General features: G+C 34.3%; 1 protein-coding gene across 3 annotated transcripts in view; it reads right to left on the reverse strand.

Moving 5' to 3' along the window:
• The window catches only part of LOC124357542 (gamma-aminobutyric acid type B receptor subunit 2), a 199,837-nt gene that overhangs the window by 25,703 nt on the left and 154,344 nt on the right, over nt 1-19,790 (reverse strand). For all 3 annotated transcript variants that reach the window (XM_046809462.1, XM_046809444.1, XM_046809454.1), the window contains exons 3-6: nt 9,956-10,093; nt 7,117-7,284; nt 5,380-5,555; nt 3,758-3,935 (exon numbers count right to left, since the gene is read on the reverse strand). In XM_046809462.1, coding sequence (XP_046665418.1) covers nt 3,758-3,935; nt 5,380-5,555; nt 7,117-7,284; nt 9,956-10,093 — 660 coding nt within the window. The remainder of the gene's footprint in view (nt 1-3,757; nt 3,936-5,379; nt 5,556-7,116; nt 7,285-9,955; nt 10,094-19,790) is intronic.

The raw sequence follows: 19,790 nt of genomic DNA on the forward strand, positions 1-19,790 counted from the left end.
GCACTACAAATACTCTGGTACTGAAAATATACTACAATTGTATGAACAGGATGCTATTTTTGATAAAATATTATTGTATGTTTTTATTATGCGCATGGTTTAATAATAAAAATGATGTAGTATGTTAGTCATTGTTATTTAAAAGACGTTTTTTATTTCCTAGTTTTCATTGGTTAAAATCCGATTTAAGATCTAAGCTTGGTTTTAATGTTATTTCTGTCAAAACCACAATGTCTTGAATAATATTATTATATCAATTATAAGCTAACGCAAACTTATTTGGGAAACAAGCTATTCCGTCAAATATGAAATCATACCAACATTACATATGTTTTAAGTTTTAAATGTTGCTAGTATAAATGTTGAAAATGTCGAATAGAAAGCTAGTTAATTTTGAACGATCCTGAATCTAGATTATTTTTAATACTCGCATTAAAGCGATTCCGTAAATAAAGCTCAATCAAAACAACATAAAAGTTAAATGAAGTGAGATAAGAAAAGAGGAAGTCGCGTTTATTCCAAACAAAATCGTGACTTGAAAACGAATGCAGATCTTACTGAATATTCGCGTGTATATTGTTTATTAAACTCGCAAACACCCAAAAACACTAAAATAAAATGCATATAAAATTTACATAACATCCCTTTTACGAAATACATAATTATATAGGCCTATATTAAGTTCTATGTCATTTCAACAATAACAATACCAATTCAATTTCAGATTTATATCCCACTAAGAGGGAAAGTCTTTCACGAAGTTAATTATTCCCCCCTAACAGACTTTAATATTAAAACATAATTTATTTCATACAGTTTCACACATAAAGTTTATCAAAAAGACAATTAAAAATGAATATTGGATAAATTAAGCTAAAAACTTGTTGCCACAAACAATGTATGTATACACGCTTTTAAAGCTGGAAATTATATTTATTACACAAGTTTTATTTTTTACACATTGTGTACCATGGATTGGAACGGACTACTCAATTGACTTTTAAAATATGTAGAGTATTTAAAAACGGGTAGTTATTATATTTCCATGGTTGTTCTATTGGCCTATTTTCCCCCAATACTTTTAAAATGACTCACATCTTGATCAATACTTACAACAAAGAGTTTCACTGACTCGTAAGAAGGTCGTTGGAAGATTACGTTGGAAGGTCGTAAGAAGGTCGTTAATGGTACATAACAATAGTTTGCTATGTTTTTTATATCTGTAGCAGCACAAACCTTCTGTCTTATTGTAAGTATACCAATTACATGGTATACTTTAGATAAAAATAAAAAATTAATAAATAAAATTTTATTTTAGAATTGTAAATGGATAGGGAATAAAAAATAGTAAATTTATATTGTAATCCAGCGGCAGGCACGACGCGCTTGGAATCTGGTCTAGACCTGACTTGATGGCAGTGAATGCTAAACAATAGTTTACAGTGGACTCTTTGGTTAGGCGGCGAACCTGCGTTGAGAGAGTTAAACAGGCCTGCAGGAACAGGAGCGTAGTCGGGCAGGCCGAGAAACCACGCTCTGCTTCCATTCCGATTTGAGAATCGATAGAGTAAAGTCTTTAATGCGAGTTTAAAAAGTAGTGTCGGGCGTAGGATCCGTCGGTATAAATTATTTTAATACCGAACTCCAAGACCTTCACGACTAAAGAGCTAAGTACTTTTGACTGAATTATTGAAATTTTCTAAATTTGAAATTTGCAAAATTAAGAAGTGAATTAAATTGAAATTGGAGTTGAAAATTTGAAATTAACGATCAAATTCTGTTGAGTGAGGACTATATTATATATAAAATGTAAAGGAGTAATTTATTTAAAGTCTAAACTAAAATTACATTGAAATTATAGGTATTGTAGTAAAAAATTAAGAGCTGCAGGTGCTGCACCATATCCTGTAGGAACTTGTGAAAAATTCCTGTTGAGAACTGTTTAGTTTTGTTTGAGAATTTTATTTGAAAGAAGTTTATAATTATTATTTTATTAGTTTTGAGAAGAAGCCTATTTAATTTATTTCATTCAAATCTATTCAAGATTATTATTTTATTTTTATATTTTATACACAAGTATTTAGAGGACAGTGTGCCATATTAAATCGAAAGTGCCTTGCCAAAGGAAGTAGTAATTTTTAACATATTGTTCAAAACATTGTTTTGGTGGAATACAAGGTTAATAATTGACATTTGAATTGATTTAATAAACCTGAATATTTCTAAAAAAGGCGCAGTTTTAATTTCCACCAGTATCTACTTAAATCTTATGAGTTCGAGACTATTTAGGGTCATCATAATAAAAACAAAAAATTTTGTATATTAACATTCAGTATAGTAAGCAAGTTAGAAAAAAATGAGCATTACAATTAGAAAAATGCATTGATAAGTTTTAGTCTTGTTGTCTGTTTAAGCAAACAAGCAAATAGTCAACAAGAATTCTGAATATATTTCCCGTTTATTTAGTGGGGGAAATTTCTATAGGTAAGTTTACAGATATATCTTGCTCCCGAGGTTTTCTTCTTGGCATCGCTCATCTTTGTTTATTTATTTACACAATTGTCACATACGCCTTACAAGCACAGTTCTTTGGTAAAGACTCATCAATTATTACAAATGGAATAATAAACTAATTAAAATAAATTTGTAATACACCAATACACCACAAATTGTACAATTATTGTTTTTCTTATAGCAAGTTGGATGCCTCAAAATCCTGACGGAGAAGCCAAGTTCTCAGCTGCTCTGTAGAAACAGTGAGGAAGTAGATAGTCTTTTGAAAGTATTTTGAATCTAGGAAGCAATTTTTCTTTCCTTATTGAAAGTGGCATATGATTGTGAATTCTTATACAAGTATAAAGCAGTGACCTTTCCAGAAAGCTTGTATTGTGAATAGGATACTGGAGCAATTGACTTTCTTGTGAAATGAGAGTGGTGATGATTGTTATTAAAAAAAACTTTCCTTGGTTCGCTTTGACGCAGAGAAGACTCTGAAGAATGAAAAGAGAAGGTAGAGGAAGTATTTGCAAATCTGTAAAGTGTTTCCTGCATGGGTCACAAAAAGGAGCCGAGTTGATCAGCCTTACAATTTCCTTTTGGATAAAAAACACTTTTTCAAAGATAGGGGAATTTCCTCAGAAGATAGTTCCATACCATAGATGAGAATGAGAATAGACCAAATAAAAGTGTTTGAGAGTGTGTTTGTCAACAACAGATGAAAGAGTGAGAAGGGCAAAAACCCTTGAATACGTTTTTTTTTTTTCAGTAACTCATTAATTAATGTGGTGGTGCCAAGTTAGACATGAGTCTATTTTGATTCCTAGAAAAGTTTGTTGCTGGTACTAATTTGAAATCTGGGAAAAAAGAGGAATCACTATGGGAAGAAATTCAGTAATTAATATGGAAATAGAGAAATGGGGTTTTTCTGGGTTAAGCTTTAACTCATTTGCTGAAAACCATTCATTCATTAAATTCAAGTTCTCCACCAATGTCTCAACTAATTGGTCTTTGTTTTACCTGTGGCAACTACTGATGTATCATCAGCGTATTGGACCGACATCAGACGTATGTTATTGACAACATCAGACAGATCATTTCAATAGACTAAAAAGAGGAGGGGACCAAGTATCGAGCCTTGTGGCACACCAACAGTCACTTTCCGGAACCCAATTCTCGTCTCAGAATTCGATACTACACACTGTATTGAATTTAATACTGCACAGAATCAATACTTTGACCTATATTGTTTAGGACTCACAATGCCCGAGACGGTGATCTCCCCACTGGTCGCCAAGGGCAGGAGGTCGGTGAGGATACAGCCCTCTAGGGCGGCCTGTAGCTGCTCCGTGGAGCAAGGCGCAGTCTCGTCCTGCCACCACTTCTCGCCGTAGGTACCCATGATCAGCCACTGGTACTTCCTCCCCACCATCCCGACCCTGCAATACCAAATTTACACTTAAAGAGAAATGCTTCATTGAGCAAATTAGAACCCTATAAACCCTATTACAACCACGTATTAATGAAGAAGCCGTGTTTATAAAAGGACTTTGAAGGGTTTAGGGTTTATTGCGTTAGCTCCTCTTCAGTTATCTCCGTAAACTTTTACGGCAAAATAAGTGGAAGCAGAGCCTTCGTTACGCTTCGTTACTTCGTACACGTAATGATCTCGACTTAGCTAAGTATCAAACTTTTAATGGTCAATCCATATGGTTCTCTTACAGCATTTAATCGAGCGTGGAGAATTTTATATTTTATTGAAATTTAAAAAAATATATCAACCTATTTCATAAACAGAGTTAATAAAGAGATTTATGTTAGTTTACTTTTATTTTTAAGTAGTAAGTATATTTATTACAATTACAAAAAAATATTTTCATCATGGATAATAATGCCTTCATATTTTACAAGCCAGTGCAGTATTTCTACATTGTGTTTGGTAGGGTTTCCGTTTGAATATGATATAGTTTATAGTTAATAAATCATATATTTTCACCGAATGACCATGTTTTGTTCGTTTGACCACACCAAAACATGCAATTTTATAACGAATCCAGGATTCCACAAATATACAGTATCAATACAGTTTATACTTATACTTATTTTAAACTTCAATGTGCTTAGAAACATTTCGGTCAAACCTTTTTGCACTTAATTTAGTAAACATTCACTAAAATAAGTAAAACTGAAAATTTTTGACCGCATATTAACCATATCTTTAAAATAAGACACAATCACATAAGTGCATGACCATAAATGTCAGCCTAAAAGTGTTTTAAAATTAATATTGTTCTAAAGGAATGAAATTCAGATAGTCTCACAATAGACGGCTCGTAAACTAGCATTCTACTTACATTATTCTTTGACCTAATACATACCGTATATGTTTATTGAAAATATGTTCAACAAAAACCTATGTACAGTTTTCCAAAACAGAGTCGAATGATTTTCATTTCTAAAAACACACCGCGAATTTCTGCATTTTACAACAAAACGGCCGCCATTTTGAAACAGATTGAGATAAGTGTATTCTGTTTTCGCTAATGAGTTCCTTCCTTTTAACAAGATCTTTATAATTATGTATGATTTGTCCTATACTTACAAGTTTTTGATTCGAACACACGACTTTTAATTTTTGGAACACCATGCATATAGATTTTGATGGACATATTTTCAACGGACTCTATGGGCGATTTACGGGGAAAGCACTTTTGTTTTATGTCAGTACACTAAACCGCTCTCCCGCTATATACACTGTACGGATGGGCCGCCTCTGTCGATATATTATACACACCAGTTTTACAATATACTGTATTTTTTTAACATATTATAAAAAAATACTTTAGTAACAAGTTACAGAATGAACCAAGGTATAGAACTTACCTGTAAGCCTCACAAAATATCGATCTAGCCCAACTCTCGTTGAAGTTTCCCAGGATGATACGGATATCCTTCTCTTGGAGTTTAAGGATCGCATTGGCCACCTCATTGGCGAAGCTCTGCGTCTCGGCCACCGTGAAGTTCATCTGGTCGAGTTCGGCGACCAAGCGGTTGTGAGCCTGTTGACAGAAAAAAACCGTACAATACGGCCTGGTAAATATACTTTACAGGTAAATATCTCCCATTGTATTGTATAGCTTATTCATTGACTATATGTTTCCCAAACTATTGCTTATCTGAGGAATTTGGTTTCTATAAAACATTTTTCGTACTGCCAGGAAATGTCTTCGAAAGCGCGGGTAACAGCTAGTACTCTAAATGCATGGGAATTATTTCCTGCAACGAAAGAGCTACTGAACTGTGAGTCTAGATATTTAAGAACAAATCATTATAATGCAGCCAAAGAAGTTGTAAGTTAAAATAAAATATTTTTCATATATCAGTAACATGTATAGTGTACTTGGGTATAAAATAGGCTTCATATTTAAAATTACTCCATTGGACTAAGATAGTTCTTAAAATAAATGGTTTATAGAATGTTCATAAAATATTTTAACTAAGAAAGTTATAAGAATTGCATGTGTTTAAGACAAATTTTGTACCCCTGAGGATTTTCCTTTAATTAAATTGTTTCATTAATCAAAACATTCCTGTTTAAATTAAGGTATTCCATTAAATATTCACACACGTTCAACTTCTCTAATCGATTTAATATACTTAGGACGTTCATATTAGTTGTGTTGAATACTGCCCTAGTGCTTAAAAAATATTCTATGACTGGTGGTTAAAACATGAATATATAAAAATTTGTCATTTGTCGAATAAGATTGTTCTACATTAGTGCTAGCAGTTATTCGTTTTTATAATAGCTTTATCATCCTGTAGAATGAAGACATTTCTGTTCTGATAATAATATTACGTTCATAGCGATTGCGTAAAAGTGTGCTATTGACGTAATATTACGTTCAAGCGATTGCGTAAACGTGTGCTACTGACGTAATATTACGTTCATAGCGATTGCGTAAAAGTGTGCTACTGACGTAATATTACGTTCATACCGATTGCGTAAACGTGTACTACTGACGTAATGTTACGTTCATAGCGATTGCGTAAAAGTGTGCTACTAACGTAATATTACGTTCATAGCGATTGCGTAAAAGTGTGCTACTAACGTAATATTACGCATCACTGAATTGTTCCTGTTTTATTCTGTCGTTTGCCGTAATATTGCGCAAAAATATTTCTATGATGAACGCACGTCACTCAAGTAGTTCTGGCGTTTTCTACTAGGTGTCAGCCCTTCCTTGATTCTATACTATGAGTGTTTGGACCTTGAAAGGTTCGCTGTAGTCACACACCGCAGACATCTACCTATGGTTTAATTTCTGGCGTTTATTTTACTATGGAATTATACGACGCACAGACGATTGGCTTTATTGTGGGATGCAATGAACACGAATAGTGAAAATGGCTTAATGAACAATACATCTTAGAAATAAAAAGTTGCAAAAAAAGTATTATACAAATGACCTTTTCGTTAAAAAAATATATCCAAACAGTACAATCCTGTATCTTTGAAAAAGCTAAGATATTCAGTAAAACATAGTTTAAGGTATAATAAAACCCGTCAAGGGGTTAAACTACTTACTACTTACCCCGTCAAGGGGTTAAACTACTTACCAGAGAGTACCTGGGCTCGTTCTGATATATAGTGCCGACTCTGTTCCAGTTGAAGTGTTGCATCATTTTTAACCTGGGCAAGTTGAAGGCGTTTTCGCTAGGCACCACACGGAAGAAATTAGGAAAATGAAGGCTAGTAAACATCGGGTGTGTGTCAGCATACGACAGCTGGAATAGAAAAAGTAGGTCATGTTAAAGCAGGAAATATATCTGGTTATTACATCACTATATTTTTATATCTTCATTCCATCACTAAAATAATTTCTTAGAGTCATTCATAACAAATCAGGATTTAAACTAATTGGACATACACACCATAATATATAAACTGTATAATAGTAGGCTTTTATGCTCTGAGTGAAAAAATAAAAATTTATACTTATGTCACATAGTTGCAGGACATGATCGTTTGGCATTATTTACAGCTATTATTTATTGAACTGCAACAAAGTTTGAGGTTAGCGCACTGTAACAATTGTAAAACAGTTGACTCCTGTTAAAATTTTACGTCATTACAAGGACCAAATTAATGATTGAAAAAAGTTTTTATTTTTGAAGTAAGTAACTCTTTTGGTAGATTGATTGTTTTCTTGATAACTACATAAAGATATTAAAATGAACAGATTACCTGTTTTTAAACAATAATAGCACAATTGTTTGTGTGACACAAGTCTTAATTAATCACTTTTCACAGATCAATTCTAGAAATGTTCACGGCCGAAACTAAAAACTTCAAATCATGGAATTTACTAGCAAATCCTATAGACCCAACTATTAACCTGTAAGAAACACCAGGGTTCTATTCTCTTTACTTAAAAAAAAACATTCATTCTTCTAGTCATGACATATAAGAGGAAATGCGTTACATACAAAGCTGAACAGTTATATTTTTCGCGTTACACACTGACTTTAAAATGTCTGAACTTGAACAATAGCCACACTATTATAATAGCGACAGTAATTTTAGAGAGGATGCAAGTATAAAAATTGTAGGGCAAAAATGTTTTTTTAACAAGTTTTCTATTTTAGTTTTTTATACATATTCGTTTTGTTGAAATGCTTGTAGGTACATATTTGTGAACAGTCTATTTTAAAAATGTATACTGATTTGTTAAGTAAACAATTTTTAGTCACGTATGATCAAGGGATTTATAGTTTTACCCGCAGTGTACGAAAAAGAGATAATATACGTAATGTATATAATGACTTTTGAAAACTAAAAATTACGAACACATTTGTATTTATCATGTTATTACATTTACATGATTCCTAAAAATTGTAATTTTCCTGTAATTTTCATTGCTCCGAACTCTATACAAAAATAATAAGTGTATATATGTAGTGTACATCCTTAATTTTCCAAAACTAATATTTAACAATAGTTCCTTTTTTAATCAAGTTAATTATTTACTTGTATCCGATATCCGACACAAAGTACGAAGCCACAAGTTGGTTGAAACTATACCGACCACGAATATGCACTGATTGCATGGACGTACACCACAGCGTTGATTGATCCAAGTTTGGCTCCGGACCGCTGTAGAAACATGGCCGAAGTTTAACCAAATACTACGAGGCCATTTGCTGTTTCTGTATTCCGAAAGGGTCGTAATGTGAATTCATCGAATCAAGCACAATATCCGAAGTTTTAACAAGCAGTTATGAACTTTTATAACCGTACTTGACTCTTGTAACACGTTAGGTAGTGTCGCCGGTAAATAAAATATTAGTTTTCCTTTCATTCCGTCGGACTGTAAGAACCTTTCTGACGTTGTAATTAATTCACGTTTTTAATTGTAATTAAAAGTCATTATTTATTTATCAAATAAATGTGTGAACACTTAAACATTTTCGTTTAACAATCTTCTCATTTTTGATGAAATACAATAAATAACTTGTAGTATAAAAGTGTACATAAAAATATAAGTAAGTAATTTAATAAAATACCATAAAAACTAAAATAAAGACTTTTCATAGTAAATATTATGATGTAAGAAACAATAAGAATTTAGTACTGATTGTTTACTATACAAAATCTGTATAACCCTCCGATCTGATATAGGCATTGCATGTTTGTCTGAATGAGGCACTTTTTCTATGTATGATTGTGTGTGAATCAGTAGATAGGCTAATGACTGATGCTATACAATATTGTATGTTGTTCAAAGGTAATAAAGACTGATTTGATTTGATTTGAGTAATATAAATTTTAGTAAACATTACATTGCATTTCGTAATTCTTCCTTCAAATATAATTCATTATTGGGCGTGTATATTGTGCTTAATAGATAATTTATATATTTTAATACGCTTTGCAATCATATATTTCATAGGAATTTTATACTTTGTGGCAGAAAATTCAGTGACATTTTTATTTATACTGATAAAAAAATTCTGTAAAGACGAAAGGTTTGATTTAATTGTACATCCTTAAAATTACAAATTGTTAGAACTTGCTCTTGTATTGCATTGTACCTATTGTAAGATGTTTAAGATCAAGAAAAATCAACTGTTTTTAAAAAGCCTTACATAATTTTTATATAATTTCAGTCGGAGACAAATCTGGAAACTCATGAAAAACTATATATATATATATGTATGTATTTTTATATTTTCAAATTTTAACTGTTTAGCAAAAAACGAGAAGCTCAAACACTAAATTTAATGTGATTTTAACGTTTAGGTGTACCTTACAAAAGTGAGTCTAAATTTGTTAACTATAATATGGGATATTTGAAGCGTTCAAGTACTCTTAAATCAAACTTTTCGGATATTGGGTGTATTTAACTGGTTAACACAGCTGTAGTGGATACGGGTACGATGTTGAGTGAAGAATCACCTGAGTGAGGTGCCAGTGCTTGGAGGCCTTGGCGATGGGGTCGGTGACTTGTGTGCAGGCAGCGCCGAAGAGCATGACTTTATGGGGACCGTCATGCATCATGTCGAAGAACGCCTTCACACCCACTGCGGCGTTGCACTGCAATTCAGAAATACTTACAGACCGTGAGTGCGGTAAATAAAACTGGAAATGAGCATACTTTGAGAGGAAGATCCTTATTGCACATTTCACCATAACCACTAGTAAATAATAGAATAGGCATTCAAGACCATTCCGTACTGTACGTGGATGTAAGGTTGCCGGTATATAAACTACGCGCAAATTCAAAATTTAGTGAAAAAATTACAAAATAAACAAAAACAATTTTTTACTACATATTTTTATTTGACATTTTAAAGAGAAAAAAAATTAAAATAATTATTTTCAAGCTAGATGTTTTTAAAACGCCGTTTTGTTTCTTTTTGAATTTAAAATCTTTTACATTAATAAACTTTTTTTGCACATTATATATAATACTTATACATATTTCCTCATACATGTTTGTTAATTCCGATTTTATTAGTTTTTTACGGAATGGGAAACCTTGAAGCAGCGAGCCGAGCAATAACCTACATTGCAATCACTGCACTGGTAACTTGATTCTCGGCGCAAGTTATGCATCGACACACTACACATCTCAATGTTAGCCAATCAGCATGCCCAACCGTCTAGCGCCAAAACAATGAACTAGGTACTGTTATTTATTTCGCAGTTTCCCCGCTAGTTGAATCGCCACCCGTCACATATTAAAATTATACGGACTACTGTTGCACGACGGTTTAACTCGCCAGCGCCCCTTTTTTACGTTATTGAATTTGTTATTGAATTGTGCTTCCACATTTTGTGTAAATATTTATTTCCGAGTAAACCATTTAATTGGGTCTGGTATTTGACTCTGTAGGTAAGGTAACAACTACAAGTAGTCCTAGTAAACAGGATTTTCCGACCATTTGCCATCGGTCAGTGATACAAAAAATCAGTAACACTACGTTTCGAGATCTGCAATCATCTCTTCTTCAGGTAAAAAACTAACCTAACACATAATTACAAACTAGGTTAAAATAAACAAATCATGACAAATCGTTGTGACACGTATAAACAGGAATCACAACCACCATGTTGTGTGTCAACTTCACTAACTCTAAAACATGCACTTAAGAAAAAGACAAAACACAACACTAATTATTTTAATAGATCGAAAATAGAGAACATCAAGCCCACGTTCATTTAACTAGGAAAACCCTCAAAACGTTAAAAATACTGCAATACTGTTTAGAAACAATAAAGTATAAGCAAAATAATTAATTTTGTTAAAATTAAAGCGTACAGATCGCCGTGTAAGAAAAATAGTTAGTCAGACCAAGATGGCATACTATCCAGGATCGATTGGCTCAATAGCATTAATAGTGATATGACCTCTTTTAATATTTACATCTCTTTTTTTCAAGAAACTCATTACTCATTATCCTCGGTTCGTGGCTTCGCTGAAGGAGCACTATCTGGGGCGGATGGTTGGGGCGGGGTCGGCATAGGTCTCTTCGCTGCGGTTGCACTGGCATGAATAGAGTGTATGAGAATCGTGTGTTTCTTATATTCCTTATATACAAGTACATGTTATTATTTTGCGTGTGAATATGTGTTTGTAAATATGTTTATATACCTTTTTATAGTTACACATTTTTTTATTTTATATTCTTAAATAAAGTTGTACTTTTTGTTGTTCATATTAAAAATGTTTAGAATAAAATATTTAGTTTTATTATTATTTTTTTAATACGAATATTTTGTTATAGTTTCTTTATGAGGCCAAATGTAAGAAAGGGCCATGAGGCCGTAATTTCGCCTCAAATAAATAAGTATTTCATTAAAGAATAATAAGGTAGCACTTAACTCCAGCTTAGCAAATGTAAGTAATAACTCGTAATGAGCCTTTCGTATATTGTAACAATACCAACATTGTTGTTTGTAATCCCTATATTGCACATTAAGAGACTAACCGGAAATGTTTTTGGAATGTCTTATACATATTTTATAGCATGCATATTAACTGCTTCATGCTTTGACTATGTATTGGCATTTTCTCATATACATATGTAGTGCGATAGCTTAACTACGATAAAATCGTACATGTTATGCACGTGTTATAATATAGCAATTTACGATGAAACTAAATAATACAAAACCTCATGCGGTTTTATTCAACAACTAAAAATATGATTATTCGTACCGGAGAGAGATACAAGGGTTATAATACTTTTTATTATTTTTATACACCACCGTCACTTACTTTTTCCACATTTTCAGATACCTCCTGATACAATAGCCCACATCATTGTCAAAATACCTCATTTTGATTAAGTTCACACTTATAATGTCTTCTTAAATAAAAAATAGGTAAAAATATTTTCGATGAAATAAAGTAACTCTTAAAGGTAGGTACCTTATTTATAGGTAGGAAGAAGTGTCTCAAAAGCTTGTAATGGTCACTGTGTACATGTCAGAACAGGTGTAAAACCGAGAAGCGAATTACATAAATATCTGCTGGGTCTGGAGTGGCAGCAATGTTGCATGATCAATGGATATTGGCAGGATAAGATATTCCTGGCTGGGCGGCCGGGGAGCCAGGCAGAGTCAGTCTGCAGACATGACAGTGGCTCCATGTCTCCGTACAATAACTTCGGGCCAGGAAACATCACTCACGGCCCAACGGCCCAACCTTCTACCATTCATCCCATATTGCACTTTTTGGATCATTATAGTTCGAAGAATACGAAAAATGCAACTGGAACGGTGCAAAAATTGGTCTTATTCACGGTTCTTTGAAAAATATTTTTGTCTTCCTCAATCTAAGTAAAAAGGACAGTTTTGTGGTAAAACACAACAATATAGTAATAAAACAATACAATGCTTTATTGTGGAATATTATTTCACCATAAACAAATAAATGTAGGCTACTTTCATATTTATACACTTTAATACAAACAACTACATAAAGTACAACATAACATAAGTACAATGTTAAACTTAAAACCCTTTTACCCCTTAATTTGTAACTGAAAAAATATGGAAGGTGTCTCATTTTCAAGATTTTTATTATTAATACGCATCCTATATTTATCAAATTATTGTTATTGTGGGTATACTCTTCATATTTGAGCGATGAAGTACAGAATACTTAAAAAATTCTAGTTCCTAAATAATTAATTTAAAAAAATCTAAAACACTAAAAATTGATGTACGTGATGTACAAAAAATATCTAATGACATTATTTACATTCGTTATGAATTATTTTGAAAAATGTATTTTATAACAAATGTTTATACAGACATTGTTTTTTATTAAAGTTAAAATTGAAATTTCTTGATACATCGTAAACAAACATACAAAATAAAAAACGTTTAGAAAATTTTAAATTACAAAAATTGCAATAATTATTATTTTTCTCATTCCACTACAATAAGACACTATATAGTCTACTAAACATTATCATATTTATTATAATATAACCTCCACTAAGTAGATACTAAAATATGGTAACTGACTAACATTTATAAAACATATCAAACTAACATTGAGATAATGATATAAAGAATAACAGAAAAATATATATTCACATTTGGATAAAAAAGACCATATAAGCAAGATATTTTTTCCTTTATGAAGGAAACGGGATTGTTTCGGACATTTGCCGTTTAGTGTAAAAAAACTACTACGTTTCGAGATCTGGAATCTGATCTCTTCTTCAGGTAAATAACTAACCTAAAACATAATTACAAAACAGGTTAAAATCCTAGTTAGTTTACTTAAAAAAATAAAATAAAATAATGTCCGGAAAAAACCTATTTCCTTTACAATCATTCCAACGTCAAATCTAAAATTTAAACAAAGAATCTTCATTTATATGTAGACATGTTTTGATCTTGACGTCTTGACGGTCTCTGAGTCTCTGGAAGTAGATAAAGTGAAGCACTACAAGACGGAAAGGAGTTGGACGGATTTCGTCACCTCACAATCCGCCGCAACTGCCTTCCCGACCCGAAGTGTCCAACATACCGTGAAGGCGAGCCTGACTGTGAAGGAGATTCTAGCCACGACTGGCTAAGCAACTTCCATTAAAAGCTTAGCATCAGTTGACGGGCTGTGAAGATTTTAAATACATCATACGTTCAAACAAACTTACATCATACAGTGAACTTATTTATAGTACATATTGTCATAAAAAAGGATTCAAATGTGGCTTGCCACGAACATTATATATACCAATTGACGTGTGGACTGTTTTGCTTGTTAACTCTGTTTTCCAAAAATAATCAACGTTATTTGTATTTTATGGTAATGTATATTCGATTACATAGCTTTAGTTGATTGCCACTAAAGCTATGTATTCAAAGCGTACTTTGGCATCGTTGGTCGTCATGACTATACCGCGTACTTAGAACCCTAACCAATAACTACGATGAATGTTATTATTAGAATTACGTTGTGACGTCCAGCGTACTTAATTGTGGTACCTGTTGTGCTGACCACAAGTTTGTATTTTAGAATTTCAACGAGCTCGCTCGATACGATGACGGCTACTAGCCTAGTTTAGTTTTTGAAATTGTAATAAAATAACTCTCTCTTTGGTTGACCGACATAGAATATTATATTTTAAAGTATGTAACAAGTTAAAATTACTTTACAAATAAATAATTCCAGAATATGTATATATTTCATTAATACACGCGGAAACTCAACGCGTTCAAAATCCCGACACGATTGCGCCAAATAATGGCCGTTGCCTCTCCTTCAAATAGCTTACTCCCCTCCGAATGGAACAGTCCAAGTGGACTCCCCTCAAAGTGGTATCGTCCCAGACACTAGCTAAGCAGATCTCGGCAAATTCCTGACTGTTTCTACGTCTTAACTGTGCACATGGAAAATTTCCAGGCTAGCTGGAGACGCAACTGGGCTTATAATTCCTATGCTATACTAAATTATACATCTTCTGCTACTGCATTAATAATCGAATATGACTGACTGGACTAATAGATTATTACAATTAAACCATTACAGAAATGTTACGTTTATTTAAAATTAAATATATCATTGATAATAATGTTCTAAAATTAGCTGATTGAGACTGTATACGATGTTAACGCTCGGCCTTGAAACTATATGTTCAGGGTCATCACACAACCATAGTTAATCTTAGTAAATGAATCGTTTTTTTTATTTGGTCCAGAATCCCAACTAAATAGATATGAAAATAGTTATGAAGATTCCCAATAAAATATACTATAGGGCTAAATATACTTTTTGCAGCAACCCTTGGAGAAACCTGGGGAATCTTTTAATGGCACGGTTGGTGGTGATGGCAGTAAAACCAGTCTTCATAGTAAACTTATTACAATTTTATTGCATGAATAAATTATTGCATAGCATGATGGAAAGGCCATGCAGGCGATACGTAAACGTGTAGTTGTTGTCTGTTATTAATAAACACGCAGTGTTAATGCACAAACAAAAATACGGAGTCTTTCCACGCTCTTATTCACATTTTCAGCGGAGATCTTCACTATTTTATATCGTAGGTATAGCACAATTTATTAAGGCAATGCAAGGGAAGTACAGTGTTCATAGATTTGGAATACCATTTAAAATAAAGATAAATTATAGTTTTATTTGATGTTAAAAATACTACTTCTAGTAACATCAACTAAAAGAATACGTGATAATATTTACCACTGAATAAGAAAAATGTCTAAACATTAAGAATTAAGTCTGTATTACCGATTTATTTGGAAATCTACAACTTTGTGAGTTGATACATATGTTGCAACCATGGCATGGTACCTTAAAACTGAAAAAAAGATTAAAGCCGAAAAGAAACAATAGAAAGGATTTCCAGTAAAGGTATTCAAAATCTAAAAAGACTTCTTTGTTGTGGAAGCCTCTGTACACAAGGGTCCTTGTCCTGCCAACACACCAGCGAACTCTGGTGAAGATCATTATCTGCTTGAGTGGCCTGTACACATCGACTTCACTAAGTGTCTTTCAAACACCCCCTTCAAGAGGGGAGATAACCGAATTACGGTGGTTCTTTATGAGTAAAGAGTTTTTAAAGTCCAGAATGTAGACTTACATTTTACAGGTCATAATATATAACAATGAGTTTGTAATAAGTTAATTAGATTAACCTATACACACCTGCTACCATTTATATCGGGGACTCAAGGCTGTGATACTATACTATTAGTATTGCAGTATGTCAATTGTTTCTGATGTTGATTTCTGGTACGTATATGTAAATACAAGAAATTTGTATATAAGACACGAAAAAGGTTGAAAGTATCAAGAGCAATGTTAAGAAACTATAAACGGCAAAAAAACGTCAGTATGAAAACCTGTCAAAATCTTCATATTTCTTCAATTACAGAATTGCAACTGTACTATGCATATTAGGAAAACTGTCATTTTTTAATCAATTAATTTCATTAAAATTGTAATAAATCTTTATTATATTTCACGAAATTTTGATATAGTTTGATTTTTGCATCCTTATATCAGTTAGTTTCCGAATAACTAATTAATAATATATCATAAAGGATTTAACTTATGCTAGTGTAGTAGTTCTAACTAAATATTAAGGAAAAGACAGACACATTATTTGGTTCGTAATTAAACATTCGCAATGATTGTTGTTCTCGGAAAGTCTTGTTTTTCAAACCATTTAAACAGAATGTAAATAAATATTGTTAAGCCATTCATATGAAAACAAAATGTATCTCCCGTGGGTGAAATATTTAGTTTCAATACAGATGTTTTTTAAATAGATTTAATTCCCTTAAATGGTAATCTTTTCAGAACGAATGCTTTTAACTTTTAACTTTCGTCGAATCTACAATAAAATTGTGTGTACTATATATATTATTAGGATCCCTCACAGTAATAAATGTTTATTTTTTAGTAATGATTGTATTAAAAAAGGAGTATGGATCTTCCAGATATGTACCTAAGGGATCTCTGAATAAGTGCTAACGTAACCTTAAGGTAGCTTAATATCAAAAGTGATGAGCATATTGTGGACAGCGAGTGTGGCAGGCAAGCACTTAATCTTACTGCCATTACCCAGCGGAGTGGCACGGACACCCATGAGGGATACAAACCAGCACAGACACGACAAGGTGATTTAGTATCCCTCAGGACTGCCCTGTCCCTACCCTCCCTGCAGTCTAGCTACTAACTACCTAATGTACACCTCCCACACTGTTGTCTGATACTGCTCTTACATCACAACGTTATATCAGGGTAGCTTAATAGTGGTGAACATATGTGGAGAGCGAGGGTGGCAGGCAAGCACTTAATCTTACTGCCATTACCCAGCGGAGTGGCACGGACACCCATGAGGGATACAAACCAGCACAGACACGACAAAGTGATTTAGTATCCCTCAGGACTGCCCTGTCCCTACCCTCCCTGCAGTCTAGCTACTAACTACCTAATGTACACCTCCCACACTGTTGTCTGATACTGCTCTTACATCACAACGTTATATCAGGGTAGCTTAATAGTGGTGAACATATGTGGAGAGCGAGGGTGGCAGGCAAGCACTTAATCTTACTGCCATTACCCAGCGGAGTGGCACGTACACCCATGAGGGATACAAACCAGCACAGACACGACAAGGTGATTTAGTATCCCTCAGGACTGCCCTGTCCCTACCCTCCCTGCAGTCTAGCTACTAACTACCTAATGTACACCTCCCACCCTGTTGTCAGATACTGCTCTTACATCACAACGTTATATCAGGGTAGCTTAATAGTGGTGAACATATGTGGAGAGCGAGTGTGGCAGGCAAGCACTTAATCTTACTGCCATTACCCAGCGGAGTGGCACGGACACCCATGAGGGATACAAACCAGCACAGACACGACAAAGTGATTTAGTATCCCTCAGGACTGCCCTGTCCCTACCCTCCCTGCAGTCTAGCTACTAACTACCTAATGTACACCTCCCACACTGTTGTCTGATACTGCTCTTACATCACAACGTTATATCAGGGTAGCTTAATAGTGGTGAACATATGTGGAGAGCGAGGGTGGCAGGCAAGCACTTAATCTTACTGCCATTACCCAGCGGAGTGGCACGTACACCCATGAGGGATACAAACCAGCACAGACACGACAAGGTGATTTAGTATCCCTCAGGACTGCCCTGTCCCTACCCTCCCTGCAGTCTAGCTACTAACTACCTAATGTACACCTCCCACCCTGTTGTCTGATACTGCTCTTACATCACAACGTTATATCAGGGTAGCTTAATAGTGGTGAACATATGTGGAGAGCGAGTGTGGCAGGCAAGCACTTAATCTTACTGCCATTACCCAGCGGAGTGGCACGGACACCCATGAGGGATACAAACCAGCACAGACACGACAAGGTGATTTAGTATCCCTTAGGACTGCCCTGTCCCTACCCTCCCTGCAGTCTAGCTACTAACTACCTAATGTACACCTCCCACACTGTTGTCTGATACTGCTCTTACATCACAACGTTATATCAGGGTAGCTTAATAGTGGTGAACATATGTGGAGAGCGAGTGTGGCAGGCAAGCACTTAATCTTACTGCCATTACCCAGCGGAGTGGCACGGACACCCATGAGGGATACAAACCAGCACAGACACGACAAGGTGATTTAGTATCCCTCAGGACTGCCCTGTCCCTACCCTCCCTGCAGTCTAGCTACTAACTACCTAATGTACACCTCTCACACTGTTGTCTGAAACTGCTCTTTACCACGTAACTGTAACATATCGTATATATCACGTGAAGATCTAGTAAAGATTTAATTTTTACGATATAAATATCGTTTTGAAAGAAGAATAAGGATATCACTTTTAAGGATAGGCTGATATTTCTTATTTTTATTCTCCCCATTTATGCTCTTAGGTCACTGGCCTGTGCGAGTATCTTATGAAATGGCATAAGAGAAGGAGTATGACAATATATGTGTGTCAGTTTCATGTAGAGAACAAACCGTCGCAGACAGGATTCGAACCTGTGTTGTCTCTACGTCTGACTCAAAGCCCAATAAATTAGTGTGGGAGTATTATAATTTATGATAGTGATTTAATGTTACATCTTGATTACGTCTGAATGAAAAAATAATGTGAAAATCTTTCATTTGTGTGTATTTTAGTATATGGTAATACAGGGTGACCGCCGGGAACCGGACGTTTTTGGAATTGCTAGTACACGCTCAGCCAAGATGGGAGAGGGGGGAGAGTGTGGTGAATGACCTCGCTATACAATGCCATTTCAGTAGCCATGGAGCAGTGGACAGTGGAGCATCGCATGTTTGCGTATGACGCAAAAAAAGTATGTGCAAAATGGCGAGTCTGTTACAACGGTACAACAGCTTTTTCGCACTCATTTCAATCTTGGACGCCATGGTACGGTTCCTACCCGCAATACGACAGGAGTTATTTTAAAGAAAAAATCTCCTGGCCCAAGGAAGACCGTAAGGACGCCGGAAAACGTCGAGAGGGTGAGAGTAGCCCTCATTCGGAGTCCAAGTCGTTCAGCAAGAAGACATGCAAGTGAACTAAGGTTAAAGCATGAATCAGTGCGGAAAAGTTTGCAGTGATTTAAAATTTCATCCCTATAAAATGGGTGTTGTTCAGAAGCTAAAGGATGCAATCAACACCGAAGTGGCAGTAATTGATCAAGAGCTTCTCGACGTGTACATGCGGATTTTCTTAAAAGGTTAGAAACCTGCATTCAAGAAAATGAACACCATCTATTTTACGTTAT

Source organism: Homalodisca vitripennis, chromosome 1 (genome assembly GCF_021130785.1).
Source record: "Homalodisca vitripennis isolate AUS2020 chromosome 1, UT_GWSS_2.1, whole genome shotgun sequence".
NCBI classification, from domain to species: Eukaryota; Metazoa; Arthropoda; class Insecta; order Hemiptera; family Cicadellidae; genus Homalodisca; species Homalodisca vitripennis.